This window comes from Anoplopoma fimbria, chromosome 7 (genome assembly GCF_027596085.1).
Source record: "Anoplopoma fimbria isolate UVic2021 breed Golden Eagle Sablefish chromosome 7, Afim_UVic_2022, whole genome shotgun sequence".
Taxonomy (NCBI): Eukaryota; Metazoa; Chordata; class Actinopteri; order Perciformes; family Anoplopomatidae; genus Anoplopoma; species Anoplopoma fimbria.
In genome coordinates, this window is record NC_072455.1 from 9,790,784 (window position 1) to 9,815,053 (window position 24,270).

Sequence of the window (24,270 nt, forward strand, 5' to 3'; positions counted from 1 at the left end):
CCTTTTAAGTCACCTTCCTGTTTTATCAAGTTGTTTGTCTATCTTATCTGTTTCAGTTCAGTTAAAATATGAGCTTTTAGCATGGCATCAACAACATGCTGCCAATTTTCAAGCACCTGACCTTTGTTTTTCTCCCAATAATACCTGGACTCCTGCTCATTGGTCAGTTCTTCATGTTTCTAAGACACTAGCATTGAGAAAATCACAACTGGACAGGTGGAATAGTATTTGGATTATTTTGAGACTGAATGACTTGTTTGAAAGGAGGTGGTTTTGGTGAGAATATTCGGGTTTGGATTTAAGATTTGCATTTTCTATCCCTGAACCAGATCGGAATATCTAGTCAAGAAAAGCCATAGATACTTCTACTGAGGTGCCCTTGAACAAGTTACTTAAACAGCTTAACTGCTCTGATAGTTGCTCCCAGTTGTAGAGCTCTTCATGGGTCCAAAGTGCTTGACCCAAGATGATATGGACACATTGAAAACCTACCCAAACTCAACAACTTGCATACATACACTTACTAACTTTTCAAAAAAAAGAAACTTGATCCAGAGGAGCCGAGGGACAGTCAGCCCAAATCTGAATAGGCCCAACGAGTTCCCAATAGAACAGAACGAACACTAACAGCTCGGGGCCCAGTTTAGGTCTCAGAGGACCACTTGGACCCCTCTTTATATCACACAGACCAACCCGCCTCCCCCCTTGCTTGTGATGAATAATGCTCAGTCACAAGTACATTATTCATACTCAAATCACACTTGTGTTACTCTTGCATCTTTCTCTGCACTGAATGCAACTGTAGGGGTCCTTACCCAGCACCAGTGCTCCACTCTGTGGTTAAATAAGAAAACACAACCTCTTCTTTGTTGTCATTTGTAGATGGTGTCACTTCGATCAAGTAATGCTAATTAGAATCAAAGAATCATGACCAGGGCTAATTATTTATTCCTCATCAGCATTTTTAATAAATTAAATATGACTTTTCTATTAAAGTGTGACATGGTCCACAAACACCAATGTCATTGCATCATGGTGTGGGTGGTAGATGTTCCATTATGAACTCTGAGTGACAGGTGTTGTGTCACATTTTGTCTGTGTTGCATTGGTTTGTTTTCATTGCCACGATTGTACATGAGAAGATTGTGCCGATACATTATATTGCCATGACTCTTAAACAACCAGAGGCAGATCGAGCGAGTTGCTGATTGTGTGGAATATATGGATCCCTCATCTATAGAAGACAACTTCTGCCTGGAATAGAAGAAAAAAAAGAGGAATGACAAATTTAGGGAATGCCTAATGAAAAGATGCTATCGAATTGCATATGGGAAGTGTAGGAAACTGTTTTTTATATGGACCAAAAGTAACGATATCTGGGCCCTTCAATTCTGACCCCTAACTTTATCGACTTTATTTCCGTTCCAACAATTCCCCCTAAAATATCATAATCTGTCCTTGTTTAATGCTCAACAGGCTGGAGAGAAGCACTACCACCCCACATGTGCACGCTGTGCCCGCTGTGAGCAGATGTTTGCAGAGGGAGAAGAAATGTACCTACAAGGTAAAGTCAGTTTTTGGGACTCGAGACAAATACTTTCAAAACTGTTTTCTATCTGAAAGTTATTTATCAACCTGTAGCTCTAAATGTCAGTGATGGTTGGCCTTCTGTTTCTGCCTGGCCACAAAGGATTCAATCCTAAAGCACTGTCTATTGTTAGAAAATGAAAAGCTAAAGTAGGAGCCAAAGATCTAATGATGACATAATTTGTTTGTCACTCTGTACCCTTTCTCTTCACTCTTTTATTCCTGTCTCTCTAAACTGTCAACGCAGGTCTTTAGTCTCTATTTCCTCTCTCTCACCAACAGCAGTTTAAACCCTTTTATCATGGACCTCCTTACTCTTAATGGACTGGGTTTGCCGTTTTGAGAATGAATTCTGCACTCGTTCATGTGTGCCTGAGTCATGCTGCCAAATTCATCAAGATGTTAATTTGCTGCTGCAGTGGCAAAAATAAGCAGCTGGTACTTTGCCATGTGAACTTGATTCACTTCAACGTCATTGAGAGGCTACTTGTCACGGTGGGGTGAATTGATTTGTTAGCAGCAGAAACAATTGTTGTATAAAGCTAGCTACAGTAACTATATAGAAAACCAGAACAAGCTAATAAACCGTGGCCAAGAAAAATATTACACAAACACCACCGACAACTACAAAAAAGACTGCAGTCTGTAATTTTGAGCTAAATGCTAATGTTGGAATGCTAATGTTCACAGTCTTGACAACGACTATGGTAACATACTGATGTTAAGCTGACATTAACTAATTCATGATACTAATTAAAAATGAATAAATAGCCCTAAACACAAAGTAGGTAACAGCTGAAGACAAATGGAATTTCATTAGTTTCAAAGGTATTTAGCCATAAAACAAAGAGAAAGTGGAAGATGGTACCAGATGACAATTTAGGGAATCGCAAAAATGTTATAAGACAAGCTTTTATTGATCCCAAAAAGAGAGATTCTGCTGTAATAGCAGCACACAGACAGAAATAGAAACAGGTACATACTACATAATACAAATAGAAACTATAAAAAAAACAATTTGACTCAAAATGACAATGTAAACAGTAAATGTACAGTACAAATAACAATGGTTGTAGTTGTAGTATAATAGTTTAATATATAATACAATTTAATAAATTCTATACAGTACATATATTTGTGTAATATTTGCAAATCAAGTCCAATGGAGACAATGGAAATGGATTGGAATTTTTCTTCGTTTTTTGTGTGTGTGATTGAATGCAGTCTGATGGCAGTGGGCACAAATAAGCATCTGAAGCAATCTGTTTTTCACCTGGAGGGGAGGATCCGGTGGTTGAATGAGATATATTAACATTATAATTGATTATGTGAGGATGATGAATGTTTGAACTCATTTTAAAGTTGCTGAGATAGTTCATTCTGGACCGTAATGATGGACCAACCAATCAACCAATCACCATTGTCATCCCTATGACAACGTAAATGTGTGAATGGTTGGAAACAATCACAATATGACAGTTCCTGTCTTTGTCTCTGTGTCGTCAGGATCTTCTATCTGGCATCCTCCATGCAGACAAGCAGCCAAGCAGGAAGAGAAGAGCAAGGTGGGTGGAAACGACGACCGAGCCACTACTGTATACTTGTCAAAAGAGATAAGATGGATCGTATACCACAGAGCCCTATTTCTTAAAACATTGTTCCTTGGATGTCATGTCGGAAGATTTGAGATATCGTTTTTTTTTTATTGTGCAGCTGAAGGTAGGTAGATGAGATAAGTTCAAATTGAAGGCTAAGAATGCAAAATAACTTTCTGATGTTGTCTTTGACCTCCCTGATAAGCACTACAACTTTCCTAAACAACTTTCCAAACACCTCTGACTTTCTTGTGTTTTAACCGGGATCAGTAAGCAGCCAGAGCCTGCTGTCTGTCTAGAATGTCTTTGTCTGTTCAAAACAGATCTCATGTAGCATCTATCCAACCACAGTCATAGTCTGGGGGATTAAATGAAAACTAAAAAGTTTTCCAAGGTGCAAAATACTGTGTACTATTATACTGTAGCCAACAAGAAAGCTGCTGATGTTTTGCTGTTCCATCAGCAGCCCTTCAGCCTCACAGACACATCTCCCATCCTCATTCCTCATCTTAACCCCTCTCCTTCCCAGAAGCAGGTCCGGATACAGCTCAATGACATCCCTGAGCAGCAGGTTGGTGCTTGTGATCGTCCCTCCACCCAACCAAACCCCACTCAACCCACAACCATCTGCTGCATGGGTTGTTCATAACTATTGGCACCATATTTCGATATTTGCTTCACGTTGAGCAGCAGCTGTAAAGACTTCTGAGCGCTCAGTGACTGATGAGGCTGTTCTGCTCATCAGTCTGTGCATGTGGTGGGATTTAAAGAGCAAGTAGATGAGTGATGTTTGTCAGTCTGCATCTATAGGATGTTTGAACTGTATCTGAATAGAGAGACACTCACAAAACTTGACAGACACTTAACTGATGATCATGCAAGATGATAAAAACTGCCAATATTTATTTTGTGCTGAAGAGGAAAGTCCACTCCGTCTTAAACTTGTGTGCTTTAACAATAACTGTGATTGGTGCTGATCGCCCACTAATAGCATCACTGTGCCATACTTATGTGCTGTTTGCATATAACGAAATTAAAATGAGCTCTTTAGGGAGCAAAATGTACAAACAATGATAATAAAACATGTCAATAGTTTATGTTTAGGGTATAGTTTAAAGGAATACTTAAACACTTTCATCTCTTTTTTATCATTATAAATGGGATATCTTTGGATTGACTAGAAAAGCAGTTTGAATATATGTATAGTATTTTTCTGCCTTTTTTTAGACAAAAAGAAATCCAACCTGTAATTAAAGAAAAAGTCAGCTGATTCATTTATGCTGAAAACAATATGTAACTAATGAACTACTGTACATGCAGTACTGAAGAGACTTAAGTGGTTACTTAAAGGAAAGAACTAAATATCTTTTCACCCAAAGCATGACCTTAACAATGAATATATCCAATATATATGTGAGCATGTGTGTATGTTTCAGGTGACCCGGACTTCATCTGAGAGCATAACTTCAGTCCCAGCATCCAGCGCCTCGGGCTCTCCCAGCAGAGTCATCTATGTAAGAGTGCACCACATTTACTCACCACCAGGGGCAGCAGCAGCACATAGTTCAGCTTTTTCCTGCAGCATTCTGTTTTTATTCATCTTTGCTTAATAAAACACATTAATACCAGGACATGATGTGTGAATGATGGATGCCTTCTCCTCTCTGCTGCCAGGCCAAACTAGGAGAGGAGATGCTGGACTACAAGGACCTGGCAGCCCTCCCAAAGACCAAGGCCATCTATAACATAGACAGGCCTGACATGTTGTCCTACTCTCCATACGTCAGCTACCCGTCTGAGGAGCGGCACTACGGAGAGGTAGACCGGTTCACATCGTCTTTTACTTCTTCTTTCTGACTTTAAACTTCTCCAATCCAGCGGTGGAAATCAACTCGGTACTTTTCAAGTTGTACTCTGCTCGAGTATATTTTATTTTTTACCTTGCTATCCCTCCATTATCCCCTCCTGCTCTGACAGTAGAGTCAGTATCAGTCATTCATCACTGCCATGCTTGTTTCTTTCTCACAAACAGTCGTTCCTTTGCAATGCAGTCACAGTCTCATAGCACTCCATTCAGCTCATCCATCCATGTCTTGCTGACTCACTGACATTGATTGATCACTCTCATGTGTGGATGGTCAACTCATATAACCTCACATATGAGTTTGTCCTAATCATTGGCTTCTCTCCCCCTCTTCATTTGCAGTCCCCCCAGCTGCTTTCTCCTACTCCTACTGAGGTAATATGATGCACTATGTCTCACTGTGCACATCACACACCCTTTATCAGTGTAAGAGGCCTTCCTGTCTGTGTGTGTGTGCTAAATGTTTGAATTAAGGGCTTTCTCAGTGGAATGCAGTGCCCTTAAAGGTTGGATATGTGTTTTAATGGCCCATACAGATGATGCTGTTTCAATTAAAGCATCTCAATCATTAACCACATCTCAAGTTTGTTGAGTCCTTCTAATTGTTCTGGTACAACATCAGCTATATTCGAGAGCCAATGGAACAATCAGAGCATTGAAGCAGATCTCTTAAGAATCGGGATGTCATTTCTTACATAGCTAACTAGCTATCAAAACATCTTGTGAATTCGAAAAACCAAGATGTCTCTGACTTCCCCATAGAAAACAGTTTATTCCTGACAGGATACTATTACAGGGCTGAAGCTTTGACAATAGGTTTCTGTTACAATAGGGGTCCAATTTAAATGTCTAAATTACAAAAAATAAAAAATAGTTGCTATGTTCACTTCACTGTGAATTTTCATTTTAACACATTTTTAGAGAAGAAATAGTGCATTCTGTTGACAATCCAGAGTAACAGGAACAGTCATGAAATACAAATAAAACACAAATCAGCATGGTTAGATAGCACTAGAGGTAAGTGAGAAAATGTGTTTTTGTAGCTTTGGTGAATGGGCCCTTTAAATATGGACATGAGTAAGCCATGTATTAGTCAGGTTTTATTCAGGTTAAATCACGTTGAATTTCATTATTTACTAGCTAAGACTTTGTGCTATATTTGACATTCACATTTGACATTGTCAAATAAAACAAGTGAAAGGTGTTTTGAAGTAAACATGAAAGTTTATCGGTCAGTTTTCTAAGCCCACTGGTGGCTGTTCATCACTGATAATGATCAACATTTGGAACATTTTCTATTCAATTTTGTGCTTTCATTTCTGTTTGGCATACATATTACAGCCACTTCTGACTTTAAAAACGTTCTAGATTCATGTTTTGAATCAATCTGATCTGCTGTTGGACATACCAATATGCATACTTCCCTGACCTCGTGATCTTGATGTTAGCCGTATACTTCTTCAATCTTTTCTTCCCCTTGTGCAACGTGATTGATCGTTCTCATTAGGAATAAATTGGAGATGGAGTCATGCCCACATTCCTGTCTTATACTGTGATTATTGAGTGAGGTAAGCGCTGACTTTTTTAACTTTATGTGTTCGTCCAGGGCGATGGGGAGAAGTCACCCCTTCAGCGGAGGCCCTCCAGCCCTAGCTCCAACAGCTCCCTTGGGGGCTACGGACGGTACACCCCCTGCCGTTCCCCCCAGAATTACAGCCGACCAGGTATCAGCCTCAAACACACGACACACAGCCGTTATCCATATATTGCTGTTGTTATGTGAAAAAAAGTTACAATTTCTGTCATTTTAAATTACCTATGGTTCCTGTAATAATACATGCACGTACATGCACATTACCATCCATTTAGTCTTCTTAAACAATGTTAGGGAAGAAGACGGTTGGGGAAAAAAATGCTGCTTACTGTATTTAGGAGAAAACATCTGCTACAAACATCCAGAATTATTCATCACTTCCTATATTTTGAGAAGGCTTCCTGCTGCTGACAATAGCCAAAACCAGAAATTAAATGACATGCTCCTCCACAGCTTCATTTAATTTGAAACCCTTACATTACACTGTCAAAAGCAAACAGATGTTCTGAAAACTGCAAGTAAAAGTCTGCTATTTTTACTCCCTGATAAATTTTCCAAAAATGCAGCAGTTCATTGTATGATACGTTATGTTCAAGCACTGTGAATATGAACCTATCATTGCTTTATTTATATTATGTTTTACATGATTTATCAAGATTCTCCAAAGCCCTAGAAGGAATTGTAGTGACATAGGACTATAAACACCCAACTACCTTTGGTGAAGCAAAATAAAGGATGGCTCTTTGAGACATCACTGCTTCACGACACAATAAGCAACAAGTTGAAATTATTACTTTTGAATGTTTTCCTTACAGTTGTTTGGACGATTATTCGATGGAAAATAAACCTCATCATTTACCAAATCATATGGGTAAAACTATCACTGTTTATGTGAACCCAGTCCCACTCACATCTCGTGAAATACTGACTGTTAGTCAGTGCCCCTCGGCTTTCTTACAGACGGTCAGATTAGCCCTTTAGCATCAGTATGCGCTTTCAGCTAACTTCAATGAAAACCCATCCTCGATAGTATTAGATCCTCAAAGCAACTGATGTAAGTAGGAAGGAGGGAAGATGAAAACAAACACAGGACTTTGGTCCAGGAGACCACCATTCGTGTCCTATACAATACTGAAAGTGGACGTTGACATTTTGCCAGATGAGTCGTAAGAGTCGTTAACGTCACTCATTTGTCGCTCGCTAGTCACACAGGTAGTTAGTCAGTCAAGTCAACCACGTTTTTTGCTACTTGTTTTTTTTTAGCCTTAACCTTACTTCCTATGAAGATGGAATTCTATTTTCAAATTAGACTATGCATATTGCAACAAGTGGAAATTGGCGAGCTGTCTCTGACCCATCCAGAACTAACGCTAGAAGGGTTACTAGAGCGTCATAGTTTGAAGCTTAGGGCCATTGACCAAGTGTTGGTATTTGACGAGCTGGGTATGTGAATGTGTTGTTTATGCAATAATATTTTGCCAAAATCAATACATTTCAATACTTAAATCTCACATTTCTCAATGTGTCATTTGCATATTAGGCTGATCAGAAGGTCAAGTAAGCAAGTCACCTGCTTTGCTTGAAAAATAAATGTTTTTGAATTGGAAGTCCACCAATTTTACAGGTCAAACTATGTATCTAGGTGTTGGGGAGTACTACTGCCATTATATATAAAGTAGTATAGAGCCTTTAGTGTCTCCCGAGGGAGCTGTGTAAAGTGTGATACGTGTCCTCAAGTGATGTCACTTGAGTAAGCTTCAGCCTCATCTCTGCTGTAGGCTAGAGGCTCCAGGATACATTAGCTGCTACTAGCAAAACACTCTCATTATGACCGAACTGTCTGTGGTCTAATTTAAATTGAATTGTGGGGAATAAAGGCACTAGGTTAAAGAGGATAACACTAGGCACAAAAGTAGTTACAAATATGTGTTACACAGTGTTCTCCTACTCAGAGATGCTTGCTAAATAGAGGCCCTTATTCATATTAATTCATTTCAGTGTCACTCCATCTCACAAATGCCAGTGCCTTGTGTCATTTACTCTTCTATTTTACCTTCAGAAGAGGATGATAGGGCTTTCTTTAAAAAATGAAAATGGGCCTCTCATTTGTACACAACAAAAATATATTATTATTATTATTATTATTATTATTATTTCCTCAAATTTGAAGATCAGATGTTGGCCTTTTGTAAATGGGCCACATGTACCATTCCTAATTTTTCAATGCAAAATTGCAACAAAAAAAACATACCAATAAAGAAACTTTATACCTTCACACTTTTGGCCATCGACTCAACATGTTTCCTGTGATCTGATTGGACATTCAGGGCCAGAGGTATACCTTGGTGGTAGACACAGCAGCCAGGCCCATGACTCCAGTTCTCACGTTTTGCCTCCAGCCCTCACGGGTGCCATTAAGTACCCGTCCACCTGGGCCAGGGATTCATCTTCCCTCCCTGTGTATGCTGCTGGGGCTGAAGGGATCGGTGGTGGTAGTGGTTGTGGTAGTGGCAAGTACTCGCCCACACCAGTAGGCGGCAGTGCAGGCTTGTCTTTTCACCTAAACCCCACCACCCTAGCAATGCTGCAACAGCACAACTACATCCCTTACTTCAGAGGTATCAAAGCATGCTAAGACCGAGACCTGGTCCAATACAGACAATGGACGACTTGCTGTATTAATAACTGTTGTCAAACCTTAGACAGAAACTAAAACCATCATAGATTGAAGATCTACCAAAAAGCTCTTATTTGAAAGGGGGTTCACAGTGCCCCAAAAGCTGGGTTTCCATGAGTTCCCCAAATAGAACAGAAGCATACAAAACCTTGGAATTTGGATCAAAAACATGAAACTGAAATGGGTTTTCCCACAAGTGCAAGTGCCAGTCCTCTCTGTATTTGAATCTGGAAGAATGGAGTGCTGTGATACAAACACTGACCTGACTTTTCTTGGCATGGGTTGTTGTTAAGCACCAAATTAACCATATGTTGGAAACTCACACTCGGTTCACCATAAACCCATGAGTCATAATGGGAAATAGAACGCCTGACCTGATGTGCGCTGCCTTTGGGTCTATTACCACTGTTTGATCACTCATGAAGATTGATCTTCCTTATTTCTTGTTAACCATGCAACTCCTTATATTCATAATACCACACGTCCCTGAATTCAACATCACAAAACAGAGCTGTATACATTCCCTTTGCACGCTTTAACCCCTGCAGAAAGGCTTTTCCAACCACCTTCCTTTTGCTTCATCTTCCCCCCCCCCATCCACTGATCTTCCTCACCCCTCAGGGTTCAAACAGGACCCCCTTCCTGACCCTAAACCTAGGACATCCCTGCATCTCAGTTTACCTCCTCCTAACGGTAAAACACCACTAGTCTTTCTCTTCTCTGTGTTTCCCCTCCCCCAGTGGAATGGATAGCAGGTTTTGTGATGGTGTTGTTCAATATTGTGGTGTTGGTACCTTAGTAGGCCCACTCAGAGTTCTCATTCTGCCTGCCCTGTTCACTTGTGTCTGTGGACGTGGTTGTTGTCGTGCATGGTTTAACTTGACCTTGATACATATGGCATTAGGAGGGAGGTTCATTTTTGTGCTTCTCTCTTCAAGTTGACCTGATTTTTTGCCTGTCTTTGACTTTTAATATACCCTGTTCTTCCTCCTGAATGAACACTTGTTAGTTGTCATGTCAATACTTTATTCCTTTGGTGTCAGCCTGCTTAAGTCCTTGATAGAATCTGAAAGATAGTGCAGGCTTTGTGTTTTGATGGCTGATAAAAAAAAGACCCATTGAGGTTTGCAGGCAGGGTGATGACAAAGTCTTGTTTTGATAGAAGCACATGAATTAACATTATCAGCAAACGCATTCCTTGGAAACAGCTCCTTTGACCAAAGCACTGACAAATACTAAGATATATTGAGGAGTCTGCACCATTCCTGAGACTGTATATCTGGTATACTTCAGGTGTTCATCATCACCAATGGATAAGATGAATTCAAAATACACCACTAGTTCAAATAAGACTTTAGAGGAAAATAAGAATTCTGTTTTTGTAACTAAATTCAGATTTTTTTTGAACTATACAAATAAAATAAAAACTCTGATTTGGAGAAAATCTTGTGTGGCTCTTAAAAAATATTTTTATTATTTGAACTTTCCAACATTTCAATCTGGGCTGTCACTCTCAATTTTTTTAATAAAAAGTTTAAATTAATTTGAACGCACCACCAATTAGCTTTAGCCTAAACTAGCTAGTCAAATTGTTACTGTAAAACAGTTGTAATCTACAAAGTCAGCAGCCCTACCTTTAAACACAATTTTTCCATCTGTATTGTCCAATCTAATGTGCTGACTAGTGTAGCAGTTCAAATTTTGCAGTGACCCTAATTAAAAGAGTTCCAACATCATCAAGAAGTTCTCATGTAAGGTGAGATCTTTTGCCTCCAGAGGCATGTCATTTTGTACTATACAAACCCTTACAGCAGGAACACATTTTTTCTGACATATGCTTGCTTGGACCCTTGCTAATTAAAAGGAAGAGCTAGAAAAGGAAGCAGCAAGAGCTTCCATTCGAACATTTGCACAAAAAATCATGACCACGCGGTCCAGGGTTTTGGCAGTTTTTCCATGACAGGGTGGAGAGGCTTAGACGGGAGTTCTCTGATGGGGAAGATGAAAGAGAGGAGGGGGAACGGAGGAATGAAATAGCCATAGCGGGCTGAGCAGGAATTTGGGGTCTGGTTGCAAGTTGCATTGGCATGAAAGAAAGTGTTTTCAACAGGCAACAGGCTCATGCTTTAAAGAGATATCCAGTTTCCTCATACATTACTGATGGTAAGACTTAAGAAACACTCTATTTAGATGTGTTTTCTCATGATGGAAATTTAGAGAGAGTTTAGGAAAAGACCTTGCATGGATGAATAATGCATGCTTTGTTTTTGTTATTATGATTCCCAAACCATCTTTTATATTTTCTTATTATCTTATTGTTTTATGATTAAGGAATTGCCTCCACTTATTGTCAAATGTGTAATCTGTTTACATGAATTAAAACTAATTTCCTCCTAACTCCCCAAGCCTCCATCACTTCCTACCTTATCTCCAGATGTTTAATGGAGGATCTGCCCTACATTTAGACCTCCACTCACATCACTTTGGTGTGTATGTGTGTGTGTTTATGGGCATGTGTGTGTGATTGTGTGTGTGTGCAGGAGATCACTTAGACAAACACTAACAGCACTGCTGTGTATGTCAGTGATCTCATCAACTTGCATCCAGATTGCTGCCGATGGTTCCTCTCTGTCTGAGGGAGAAGAGTGTGTGTTCAATCAGCTAGCACTCTCAATCTCTCCCTCCCTGTTTCTTACTCAAAACTCTGGTTGTAAAGTGTTTAAGGGTGTCAGTGACTCCATCACCCAGCCTACCTGTGATTTAACTAAATGGGTCAGACCCTGGTTGTTATCATAGATACACACCACACACATGCATGCAGTCAGCAAAATATGAATGTATGTTACACTTAGACTTATGCATTTAAAAAACTGGACCAATGAAATAAAACCAATAGGGTTTCTTTCAGTGGCATTTATTTTTGCACCTACACTTTATAATAATAATCATAGTGTAAATTTGAAACTGATGAGAAATCTCCAGGATCCTCCATTTCTTCCAGGTAATACATCGCTCTGGTGCTAGTTCAACTACTAACAGGAGCTTAGCTTGGGGAGTTAAGTGGGAGGTAATTGAAACTTTACCAAGCCCAGCCATTCACTGCTACTCCCATCAAGCCATCAGAGCTACCATAGAGCCCACACTGTCACTAACTGCACTTCCTGAATAAATATAATCACATTTTTGGGAAAAAGCTATTTCACAGAGAAGCAGACAGAAGAGCCTACAATATGCGTTTAAAGGATATATGTCATCAAACTGATTCAGCAGACAAAACAGGTAAAAAAGTTAAAGATAGAAGACAAAACCTTTGACCAAGACAAGCTTTGAATCCACAAAACCAGCCTGAAGAAAATTGGAGCATAGCCGATAGTGGTTGGACCCTGGTTGGAGCTGGCTAATGCAGCATTATGATTGGCCAGAAGGGGCGGGACTTAACAAAAAGGCCAATTATTGTATAAAATGAAAATGAAGTGCTGTTTAGAACAATAGCAGCTCCTCTTTGACTGCTGTTTCTGAACATATCTGAGGACAGTTTTATAGTATGCTTTGGGTAGCCTTCAGGCGAGTTCTGAAGTGGTCACTTCAGCAGCTTCAGTGTAAAGCATACAACGTTTTTTCCTAAAACTAACTAAGTAAAATGAGGAGTCACTTTTCGTAAGATATCATAAGAAACGGTTGTATAAGAAAACTTTGGCCATTTACATCTCCACATAAGTGTCACACAACCAAGATCAGGATCTTCATAATCTAGCATAGACAGAACTATCTCGGTGTCGTGTTAATGAAAGGTCTGGCTCCAGACATGATCATTCTGGTATAGGGGAAAGAAATGCTCTGGCTTGTCTCTGATGCTTTAAACCTATCACAATCGTTTTGGGCGGAGCTAAGCACAGGATGCAGCTTTGGGGCTCTTGCAAAATAGATAGCTGAGAAAGTGGAGAGAGAAAAGAAAACTAACATTGGCTTCGGCTTTGAAGCATCACGAGAAGTTTTTGGACTTTGTTTGTGAGCAAAAACTTAATTGGTCTTCATTCCAGCCCTTCTATAGTCAGAAGCTTTGGGTAAAACAAATTGAATTGGAGATATAAATAAGGTTTCGGTGAAGGATGGGTGGTCTATCTATGTAACAGTAGCTGCTGCTTTGCAATTTGAGGAGGCACATAAGGTGGTTCAGACACCTAGTATACCTTCCCGTAGTAGTCTTCCAGATGTGACAGGTTGATAGGACACCTAAGGGGAACTTCAGGATACTATCCAAAGTTTACATCACCAAGCTCACCTGATGCTCAGGGCTCCCCAGGAAGATCTGGAGGAATGCCGCAGGGGAAAAAGAGATTTGGGCTGAAGGACAAAATGGCGTAACTTTATCCATGCAAGCCTGGTAGCATTCAAAATTCTACTGGATGATTTTTGTGTCTCATCACTTAACAGATCAGAAGGCTGGTAGGATTCTCTACTAAAAAGTCAACATTGCTTCAGCACAATAGATATACATACAGTAAATGGCTGGGTTATCAAGTCACCTGCATTAATGTGAAAAACAAAGCTTCATATTTGAGCGTTATTAATGTGCATATCTTAACGCTGCCTTTTTGCCCCCCAACCCCCTTTGTTTCCCCCCAAACCCTTTCCTTTTTGCCTTTTTTAATCCAATGCCCACCCAACTCCATCCCCAAATGAAGGTAGTGAAAGTGGACGGAGTACCCCCAGCTTATCCACCTATTCTGATGGCAAATCCCCTTCCTCTACTTCTACATACGTGGCTGCTCCCCGCCATTTCCACGTACCAGGTAGGCCATAACTGCACAGGTTTGCTTGCAGCTCCACTTTTATCTTTTTTATTCCTACATCTTTATACATCTTTATCTATAGCGTATGCATTCATTAGTGACACTTAAAACACTGATATGTTTACAATAATCACTTGTGGAAATAGAAGCGTCATAATTGGATTTGATACTAAGGTTTAGGTTAGGTAAACAACCAATACATTAACACCAAGCTAAAAAGCACTGACCTCTTTGGGCTGAAAGTCCAAAGTCTGATGTATCACTAACTCCAAACAGTGATGCTGGGTGTACAACCCACATTACATTTCTAGATTAGTGCAGATAGGTTAAAACTTCAACTGATGAAGGTGAGGAAAGATCTTGTATTCTAATCCTAAACCTTTCACTTTTTGTGAGGTTCAGTAAGTCTGATTGAGAAAACCATCTTAACAAAACAAAACAAAAAATAGCTTCTTTCATCTGGATGAATGCCACTTGTACATGAGAAGTTGCTTGTTTGTGGGATTTCATCGTTGACATAATAGACGTCCACTCCATCCTAAAGTTTCATTCACAAAAATGTAAGAGAAATTTCAATCTGGGAAAATTTGTAAATGCAAAGTTCTTGCCTGAGGCCCTATGTGTTTGTGATGTATAGTGTTGCTTTTGGCTTATTGATTGTATTCTTCATATTTAGGACACCCTTTATCCCAGTGTCCCTACTGTTTGCTAATTTCAAATACATTTATTTTAGACACAGCAATGATCTGACATGAGATTGCATGAATAAGTATAGAATTTAGACTGCATTTGGACAGGAATTGACGAACAGTATATCATTCGTTACTTTCACTGTCTCACAGAGGGAAATGTGTTTGATCCAACATAAGTATAAGTATCAACTTTAATGGTCACATACATAGATACATACATAAATACATGAAATTTCCCTTCTGCATTTAACCCATCCCTGAGGAGCAGTGGGCTGCTAAGAAGAGCCATATTGTTCCCATTGACTATTACACTGTCAGTCATATAGAAAACACACTCCCATGTTGGAAGCAAGTTAAGTGGAAAAAACAGTGAACGATTATCCACTTAATGGCCTTCATAGTCATTGTATTTGTCGCTTTTTATGTGGATATTGTTTCAGATACTGGCAGGCAATGAAACAAGCCAGGGAAATGACCCACATGGGTTGTTTTATTGTGAGTCATGTTTGTTACTAAGCATCTCTGCCAGAGGTCTGTCTGGGTCCACTGACAGTAAGATTGTTTATATTGGCCTCAGGGAAAAACATCCTGTCCTCCAGGGTTGAAGCAACAATACTTACATTAGCTTTCAACTCTTTCTCTGTTGTTGTGATGCGTATGTTATCAATTATGGGGCCCGTTTTCATTTGAAAATCTCTTAAAAATACTAATACAAGTAGACTGATGGATGCCGGGGTCCCTGTGTGATTTCTGATAATATTCTTTGAGTGTTATTAAATTGTTCTGCATCAAATTCAACAAAGAACAATACATTGATATATTTTGAATATGTTGCATGATTAATATTAAAAGTGCTGATGTTTCTGATGTGCCATAATATTTATGACGAATGTTGAATCAAGCTATGCTGCAGCCCCCTTTTTGCTTCTTCAAAATATCTCATCCCTCAATAACTGCTAACTCATGCATCTTTTTCTTCATTCTCTCTCTTTCTTTCTCTCCCACCCATGTTGGCTTCTTCCGTTTTCTTTCCTCTGCGTCTGTTCACATCTTCAGAGACTCTGGTCAAAGATAATATCTATAGAAAACCCCCTATCTACAAACAGCATGGTACAGTCTACTTCCTTTTAACACTTCCTCCTCTGGTCCGGTCTCTGCACGATGTGTTGCATGTCGCCTGCCAGTCATCTCCTCATCTGTTTATCCCAGTTCTCCTCCCTTTTCTCTATAGGATTCTACTCATATAGTAGACTCCATGGATCAACATGCATAGGGCTGGTGTAAGAGTTCTGCAGCCGCTGAATGTTGTAAAATCAAGGTTAAACTTTGGGATGTTGGTTAATGTATGACAAAACAAAGCAAAACAAACTAGAAATTTTGCAACACAAAGGCTTTCTTGAAACAAAGCAAACAACTTACCCTGGCCCCCACATGTTGAAACATTAAGAGTAAGTATGTTTTGTTTCTAACCACACCCTGATCAGTGATGTTACAGGAGATGTTTTTCATTTAGTGGCAAATAAAAAACATCTCCTATGATGTCACTAATTGGGGTGTTGCCAGACTCTAAACATGATTGAAAGTTTCAACTTGTAGAGCGCAGCAGCATTTCTTTGCTCCTTTTGATGAAGTGGTTAGATTTGGTGACAAAAGAGTTAAATTCCAATATATGATCTGACATTGCAACACAATGTCACGTTGATTATTTATTTTTACATTCCAACCCGTTTGGGACTGTTTGTTGGAATTGGGGCTCTTGGGTGTTACAATAATTTGCTCACCCAGTTCATGCATGTATGCACTCATCTCACCAGCTCATTTGTTGTTCTTCGTTGTGATGATGTGACTGTGAATTTTCCACTGTGTTGGGTACATGTTTTACTTTGTAAAGTGTCATTAGTGTAGTGCTGATTACTGTTCCTAGGAACTCTTATCAGCTCTATCACCCAAATGAATATTCCTCTTTATTGAATACGACAATTAAATCGGTTGCATATGGCATAGTCTACAGATGGCTGTCTATCTTGATTGTATGCATACAAGCAGACATGAGGTCACTGACAAGGTGTGTGCTGTCTGCCAAAACAAAATAATCTGCTGTGTTCCAAGTTAAGACTGCTCCTAATGCTTTAACCATGGAGCTCTGTAAAGTGAAATTAAGTAAACAATGGACTGCATTTACTATACTTTTGTGGGAATCTGGCTCATTGGTCAAATTATTTGATACATGATAAGGGGGTTTTCCCCATATTTATCTAGATAACTAAGTCCATATGCTAATGCTTTAGCATGCAGTATGTTAGGTGATCTAATGTGTTTCACATTGACCAGAAGAAAGGATTCATCCAGTCCAAATAAGTTGTGCTCTTGGAATGTTAATTCACATAACATAACATTAAACAAATTAATACCACTTTTGTAAATATTTAAAAAAACCGCATCTTTTTAAACAAATAAAAGCTTCAAAATTCATGAATGGGATATTTACAAATGTATTTTATGTCCTAAAACTAAATGTTAAGGCATCTAACCAAATTAACCATAATAACCATTTTAGGACAGGATTGGTTTTAGGACTTATTCCTGCAGTACTCTGTTGGCACTCAAAGCTACAGGACATAAAGTCACAATGCTAAAACCATCCTCCTTAGTGCCCCTGTTTAAAATAACCATAGCAAAAATTCCCTCTGCTATGTCATTCTGGCGGTTGGATGCCCATCTACTGTAGAAAACATGATGAAGTGTACTCTAGGATGCCTTTCAACGGGAGTTAACGAGATTAGTTGCCTTCTAGGATGTCCTTCTAGTGGAGAAAACATGATGAAGTACCCTCTAGGAGGCAGTTCGAGTAAAGCAATTGTGATGAAGTGCCCTCTAGGATTCCCTTACAGTAAGGTAAACATTATTAAGTCCCCTCTATGGTGCCTTTCAAGGGGAGTAAAATGATGAAGTACCCTCAAAGGTGGAGAAAACTTGATGTGTCTGTTAGGATGACCTTACAGTGGAGAAAATGTGATGAAGTGCCCTCTAGGGTGCTTTTCAGTGCTTGTGCCCTTTTAATATTTTTTGCCACTTCACTGTTAAAAAAGGCAATGCTTTTAAAATGTACCCATTCTTAATATTTCGTAAGTACAAGTGGAAACCTTGGGCTGTCGGTGGCACTAGAGAAAGAGGAAGGAGGTCACCAAAAACAGATCAAATCCTCTGGGGAAAATGATCATTCAAACTTCATCAAAATCCAGCCATTTGGTGTCATGGATCAAAATATTTGGTCATGGGGAAGTTTTGACCAAGGCTAGGGGTCCTGATCATTTGCGATTATCCTCAAGAGAACATGGATATCTTTACTGACATCGTAAACTGTTTCATTTATTGTAAAACAGGACTTTGATATCTTGCTGTGGTCGGACTCCCAACATTTCAGTGCAGTCCTCTTTGTATAATGTTGACAGAAAAGGTAGTGACTGCATCCCACAAAACTCCCTGTCGATGGTGTGATGATGTCATGGTCCAGGGGTGATTTGCTGTAGAGTTGATAGTTCAGTATAGAGGAGCTGAGAGGCAGCTGGTCTAGCACATTAACATCTGACTGTTTTACAGCTTCTAGAACATCCTGGCAGGATGGGGAGGATAGCAAGGTGGGTCTGTGTGTGTATGTTTCTGTCTTTATCTGTTACTTTTCAAGTCATTTTCTTAAATTTTCAAATTCAGTTCATCCAGTTACTAATTCACTAACTCATACTTTGTCCTCATCCATCACTTCTTTCCATTTCTCCCTCCCTCTCTCTCTCTTGCTCCCTCCCTCCCTCTCTCTCTCTCTCTCTCTCTCTCTCTCTCTCTCTCTCTCTCTCTATGTAGAGGACCAGTTGGATGATCTTAAAGAGTGAGATTGATGGTCCAGAAGACCTGGACCCCCGCAAATCGACCTGCAGTCTGCCTACTGACACCTCCCAGCCTAGTGAGTAGCTGATCTCTAGTTCAGCTGGTGTGATTGGCTTGAATCAAACAATATTGATGGGTGGCTCAAGCATGTCATTCTAATTTCCTTTTTTTTTTTTACCTTGGCAGATTTCCCCTACAATAAGTCTGCATCCTTACCCGGCTATGGAAGGAATGGCATTTATAAGGTGAGCTGCCAAAACTCTGTGCTAGCACACAATTTAGGCTAGTAGGAAACAAGCACGTACTTCAAACAATCCATGCTACCTGTAATTTAGACAAATCAGCCAAAAACTGTCATTGCATACATTCCTGCTTGAGTCAGAGCAGAGCCACTATTGTGACATTTCAAAATTTCTTTAAAATATTGAAAGAAAAAAATGTAACTCAGTAGACAAATAAACAGACACCCTAAGGAACAAACAGAGTAGTGCACATCAATTCAAATAACATAAAACAAGTCCCTACTTTTTGGTGTTTTGTCAAAAAACTGCCCAAAATTGTTTGCTTCTCACATGCATTTAGCCAGTGGCCGATCTGCTCTGAGCACGTCGACCGTCAGATTACACAGGGGTTAGTCAGTACCAATCGCCCAGCACAGACAGGGCTCAGGTTTATTATGAGGGGGGTACTTCGTCTATCATCCACTGAAGTAATATTCGCTGCTCTCCCTCTGTGTTTGTTGATGGATACAGCAAAGGCAGACAAAACAGAACAGAGAAGGAAATGAAAGATCAGGAGCCACGATAGAGACGTATATACTGTATATACTGTATATGTATATATATGTTGAGCTGTTACTGGTTAGTGTTGACGAAATGGTAGATTTAGTGTGTCGGAAGTAGAATGAGGGGAGATTTTTTAGACTAATTTAACATCATACTAATATACAGTATATTTTTGTGCAAGCATATTGCTTACATATGGAATGACATAATGCTTAATATCAATGTTTAGTTGAACGTTAAGTGACGCTGAAAAATAGTAATAAATTACATGCCTTGTCTACAGTCACATTTAGCGGTAATTAAGTAAAGTGGTGCTTTGAGTGCAATTCTGAGGTAAATGTGCTAACATGTTCACAATGCCAATGTTATTATGCTAATGCTTTACACATTTACCATGTTGACCATCTTAGTTTAGCATGTTAGCAATTTCACATTTGCAAATTAACGGCAAACACAAAGTGTAGCTGAGACTTATTTCATTTTAAACTGTATTTGCCTAAAACAGTATGGTGACTTATAATTGGCTAATGGACAACCAACGCAGTGTAACACAATAAAAGCACTACAATTTGACCAACATTACCTTTCTAGCTAATTACTACTTATCTACAAGCATATACCAGACCAAAACCTATGGGTTCTTCACAAAACATTAAGGCCACACCCCTTATAAGGGGATAAAAAACAACGATCCCATTGGCATTTGTCAATGCAGATTGTTGATTGATTAGCTCTATTGGTGGACCAACAACAAACACTGTCTAACATTAGTTATTCCCTCTCTATTTAGTCACTTTTAATCACTCTGAACTAAGTGATGTTAGCTCATATGAGAAGAATATGTCACACTCACTTCGTATTGTTCATCCTGAAAGAATGGGAGTGCATCAAGGGCAAAGGCAGTCAGCAAAAAGAGATGAATCCTGGCATTGATGAAGACCAGCAATATTCTTGGTATGTTAACATGTGTTTGTGTTCCTATAGGCTGCTGAGATGGTGGAGGATGAAGCTGACCCAGACTCCCAGAGCTGGGGAGGCATGAGAGGTGAGAATGAAAATATATTGACAATGTTTATTTCCTGTTCTTTGTCCTGTTCCTCTTTATGTTTATGGTTTCCAAGCTTTTTTTTAACGTTGATAGGTGCATCAGTGAAATGCCTAAAATACAAGCAATACATACAATACACTCTGCAGATACTTGGATGGTAAGACTTTCTTATCCTTTTGGCTCTACTCCAGGACTTTGGATTTCAATTAAATTCAATTCAGTTTATTTTGTATAGCCCAGAATCACAAATTACAAATTTGCCTCAGAGGGCTTTACAATCTGTACACATGCGACATCCTCTGTCCCGGAACCCTCACATCGGCACAGGAAAAACTCCCCTAAAAAACCCCTTTAACAGGGAGAAAAAAGGAAGAAACCTATGGGAGAGCAACAGAGGAGGGATCCTTCTCCCAGGATGGACAGAATGCAATAGATGTCATGTGTACAGAATGAACAGCATAACAGAGATACAACACATATGACATAAATGATTCATATAATAAGACTACTTATAATAACAGCAGAAATTATTATAGTAGAATTATAATTATGAAATAGGGATAGTAATGTGATTAATAATAATAATCGAAGTAGCAGTGGGTGTCAGTCAGCTCACAGCAGGAGGCACGACTACGGTCCAGGTATCACAACGATTCATGGAAACCTGCAAAGCGAGAAAGCAAAAAGGGCTTCAGGGTGGAAGTAAAGCTAATATGCGTAATGGTACAGGTAATAGTAATAGTAATGTGACTAGTAATAATAATGGTGGTAGCAGTCGGTGTCAGCAGGGCCCTAGCAGGATGCACGACCACAGTCCAGGTACAGCCATGATTAATAGAAGCCTGCGAAGCGAGAAAGCACAAAGACTCCAGGGTAGAAGCAAAGTCAATAAGCTTAATAGTACAGCGCATAATAATAGTAATGTGACTAATAATGATAGTGGTAGTAGCAGTGGGTGTCAGCAGGGCCTCAGTAGGTGGCACGATGACAGTCCAAATATAACCCCGATTCCTGGGAACCTGCGAGGCGAGAAAGCACAAGGACTCCGGGGAAGAAGCAAAATCAGTAATGTGCATAAATAGGAGATTAATACATAAAGAAGGAGTGAGAGAAGAGGAGAGAGGAGCTCAGTGTATCCTAGGTAGTCCCCCGGCTGTCTAGGCATATAGCAGCATATCTAGGGGCTGGACCAAGGCGAACCAGAACCAGCCCTAACTATAAGCGCTATCAAAAAGGAAGGTCTTAAGCCTGCTCTTAAAAGTGGTGAGTGTGTCTGCCCCCCGGACTGAAACTGGAACCTGGTTCCACAGAAGAGGAGCCTGATAACTGAAGGCTCTGGCTCCCATCCTACTTCTATATACTCCAGGAACCACAAGTAACCCTGCATTACCCTGCATTTGAAATTAAGTTCAAGTTCTGACTTTGGGAAAGTCTTGTAAAAACTACACTTGTAGCCCTTCCTTGCAGAGATGCTCACAAGTCCAATTCAGGTCTTGAGTCTCTGGTCCCAAGTCCAAGTCAAGTCTTGAGTCTTTGGTCCCAAGGCCAAGTCAAGTCTAAAGTTTCTTATTGTTTTAATGAATGTTATATCATCTGCTTTATGCCATCCAGTCTGCTAAGAACATGATCTGTGGAATTCAATCTTGTACTGTATCATTACTGCTGTGCTATAAGCATGCAGTATCAGTATTGATTAGTTGTTTGGTCTAAAGTCACTTTAAACAAGCTATTGTTGCTACTCCTTTGAAGTAGGGGAGTTTTTCCTGTGCCGATGTGAGGGTTCCGGGACAGAGGATGTCGCTTGTGTACAGATTGTAAAACCCTCTGAGGCAAATTTGTAATTTGTGATTTTGGGCTATACAAAATAAACTGAATTGAATTGAATTGAAAGTAAATTACTTTATATTTCCTCTAAAAATGGATATTGGATGGATAGGGTAACAGTAAAATATTGCTAACCTTATTAGGCATGCAATTATTATTAATTTTAATTTACTATAGATCAGTCCTCATTTGGTTTAGTTTTTGATGGAAGAGACTATGTTGTTGTGGTTGATAATCACTACAAGCACCTGTGAGCCTCAGGGTTTAACACAGTTACTCATCTTTAATTCTGATGATTCAAAAAGGAGAGTTTTTATGTCCTTCTCTTAAAGTCTCAAAAGTACTCTAATGTCTGTCACCTCACATTGCCTATGAATGGGTCTTTTACTTCCAGAACCTTGAACCTTGAACCTTGAAAAACTTTCCTTCAAGATAATATTATCAGCTATATCTTAAACCATAAAATGTGAAAAGGCACGTGATATCTATTATATATCATTTGAATACAGATCTAGGGTCAATTTACAATCCCTGATTATATTGTGACCGAGCATGCCGAGCCCTGCAGCTCTGGCTCCAGATCAGTTACTAGAGGTGACACTCTAGAGAGGTGATATAATTTTTTGCAGAATTATTAGTGCATGTTTACAATAGAGTGCTGGCTGTTTCTTAGATGTGTGTGTGTGTGTGTGTGTGTGTGTGTGTGTGTGTGTGTGTGTGTGTGTGTGTGTGTGTGTGTGTGTGTGTGTGTGTGTGTGTGTGTGTGTGTGCAGAACAACCATTTGCAATGCTTTTGACACCTTTGAAACCTAATATTTCTGGGGAGATTTGAGTCCACAAAGAGTAATACATTTTTTATGCTCTGTTGTGATAGTGTTCATGATGGGTCTGCTATTCAAATAAAAACTAGTTGGTCCATCAGATTAATTCTTTGTTTCTCTCTTTTCTTCCATCGCAGAATACAAGGTAAGATTTTCCTCATTTGTTAATATTCTTGATAGCTTTGTTTGGACTTTGGATCATAATTGTTTTCTCTAATAAAAATCTCCCACAATGCCTTCTTTATGTGCACCAGATCTACCCTTATGAAATGCTGGCAGTGACACATAGAGTGAAAGTGAAGCTTCCCAGAGAAGCCGATCGCACCAGACTGGAGGTGAGCTCCAATCTTCTTATTCCTGCTCTGTGCCGTTTCCCCTTCTACCCACAGGTCATCAAAAAGCCTTAGAACATGTTCAATTGTGGTTTAAAGAAGGAAAAATCATAGTTTGGGTAAAAGCAGTCAGACAGCTAAGCCATTATAGCCAAGTAATCTCAAATAAAGTTCAACACAGGAATAAAACCCAAAATACAAACTGTAAATTGTGGTTTGTCTTGCGGGCAGCTTTGACAGTAGGACCTCCTCTCAGAGGATTTTTTTTTCAACCCCTTTAAAGTATTGAAACTTTCAGTAACCCTAATATAAAAACTCCCCTTGAGCCCTTGGAGAGAGATATTCCAACCTCTGTTTTACCCACCACTATTCCTGATCCTTGACCCCAAAGTGCTGCTGGTTTACCCAACCTCAGCAGCCTAACTCATATCAAAACTGAAACTCAGAGCCAAGACAGAGTGGATTCACCATGAGGCAAATCAACATTTTGGACCCGTTACTGGTGGCTGCTGCATGAGGAGCTAGACACAAATGTCAGCCAACAAGCTTTATTGCCCAGTGCAGAGGCATAACTTAAAGGAATACTTTAAGATCTTAGGAAATACGCTTCAGTGAGTAAGAATGAGAACATTGTTATCAGTTTCTATCAATGTCTGTGTGTTATGTACAGAGCTGGGGTCAGGATGTAGTCAGCCTAGCTCAGCTTAAAGCCTGGGAGACGGGACTTTCCTCAGACGGAGTTACAGTGTTCTGACATGTATCCTCCACCGTCTGCA

The 24,270-nt window shown here is 39.6% G+C and overlaps 1 protein-coding gene across 1 annotated transcript in view; it reads left to right on the forward strand.

Moving 5' to 3' along the window:
• ablim2 (actin binding LIM protein family, member 2) overlaps positions 1-24,270 on the forward strand; it is a 60,668-nt gene that overhangs the window by 31,467 nt on the left and 4,931 nt on the right. The window contains exons 7-22 of the mRNA XM_054601110.1: positions 1,477-1,564; positions 3,094-3,152; positions 3,712-3,753; positions 4,619-4,696; positions 4,857-5,000; positions 5,389-5,421; positions 6,653-6,770; positions 8,968-9,258; positions 14,003-14,110; positions 15,859-15,912; positions 18,403-18,440; positions 18,661-18,760; positions 18,871-18,929; positions 20,454-20,514; positions 23,300-23,307; positions 23,417-23,497. Coding sequence (XP_054457085.1) covers positions 1,477-1,564; positions 3,094-3,152; positions 3,712-3,753; positions 4,619-4,696; positions 4,857-5,000; positions 5,389-5,421; positions 6,653-6,770; positions 8,968-9,258; positions 14,003-14,110; positions 15,859-15,912; positions 18,403-18,440; positions 18,661-18,760; positions 18,871-18,929; positions 20,454-20,514; positions 23,300-23,307; positions 23,417-23,497 — 1,362 coding nt within the window. The remainder of the gene's footprint in view (positions 1-1,476; positions 1,565-3,093; positions 3,153-3,711; positions 3,754-4,618; positions 4,697-4,856; positions 5,001-5,388; positions 5,422-6,652; positions 6,771-8,967; positions 9,259-14,002; positions 14,111-15,858; positions 15,913-18,402; positions 18,441-18,660; positions 18,761-18,870; positions 18,930-20,453; positions 20,515-23,299; positions 23,308-23,416; positions 23,498-24,270) is intronic.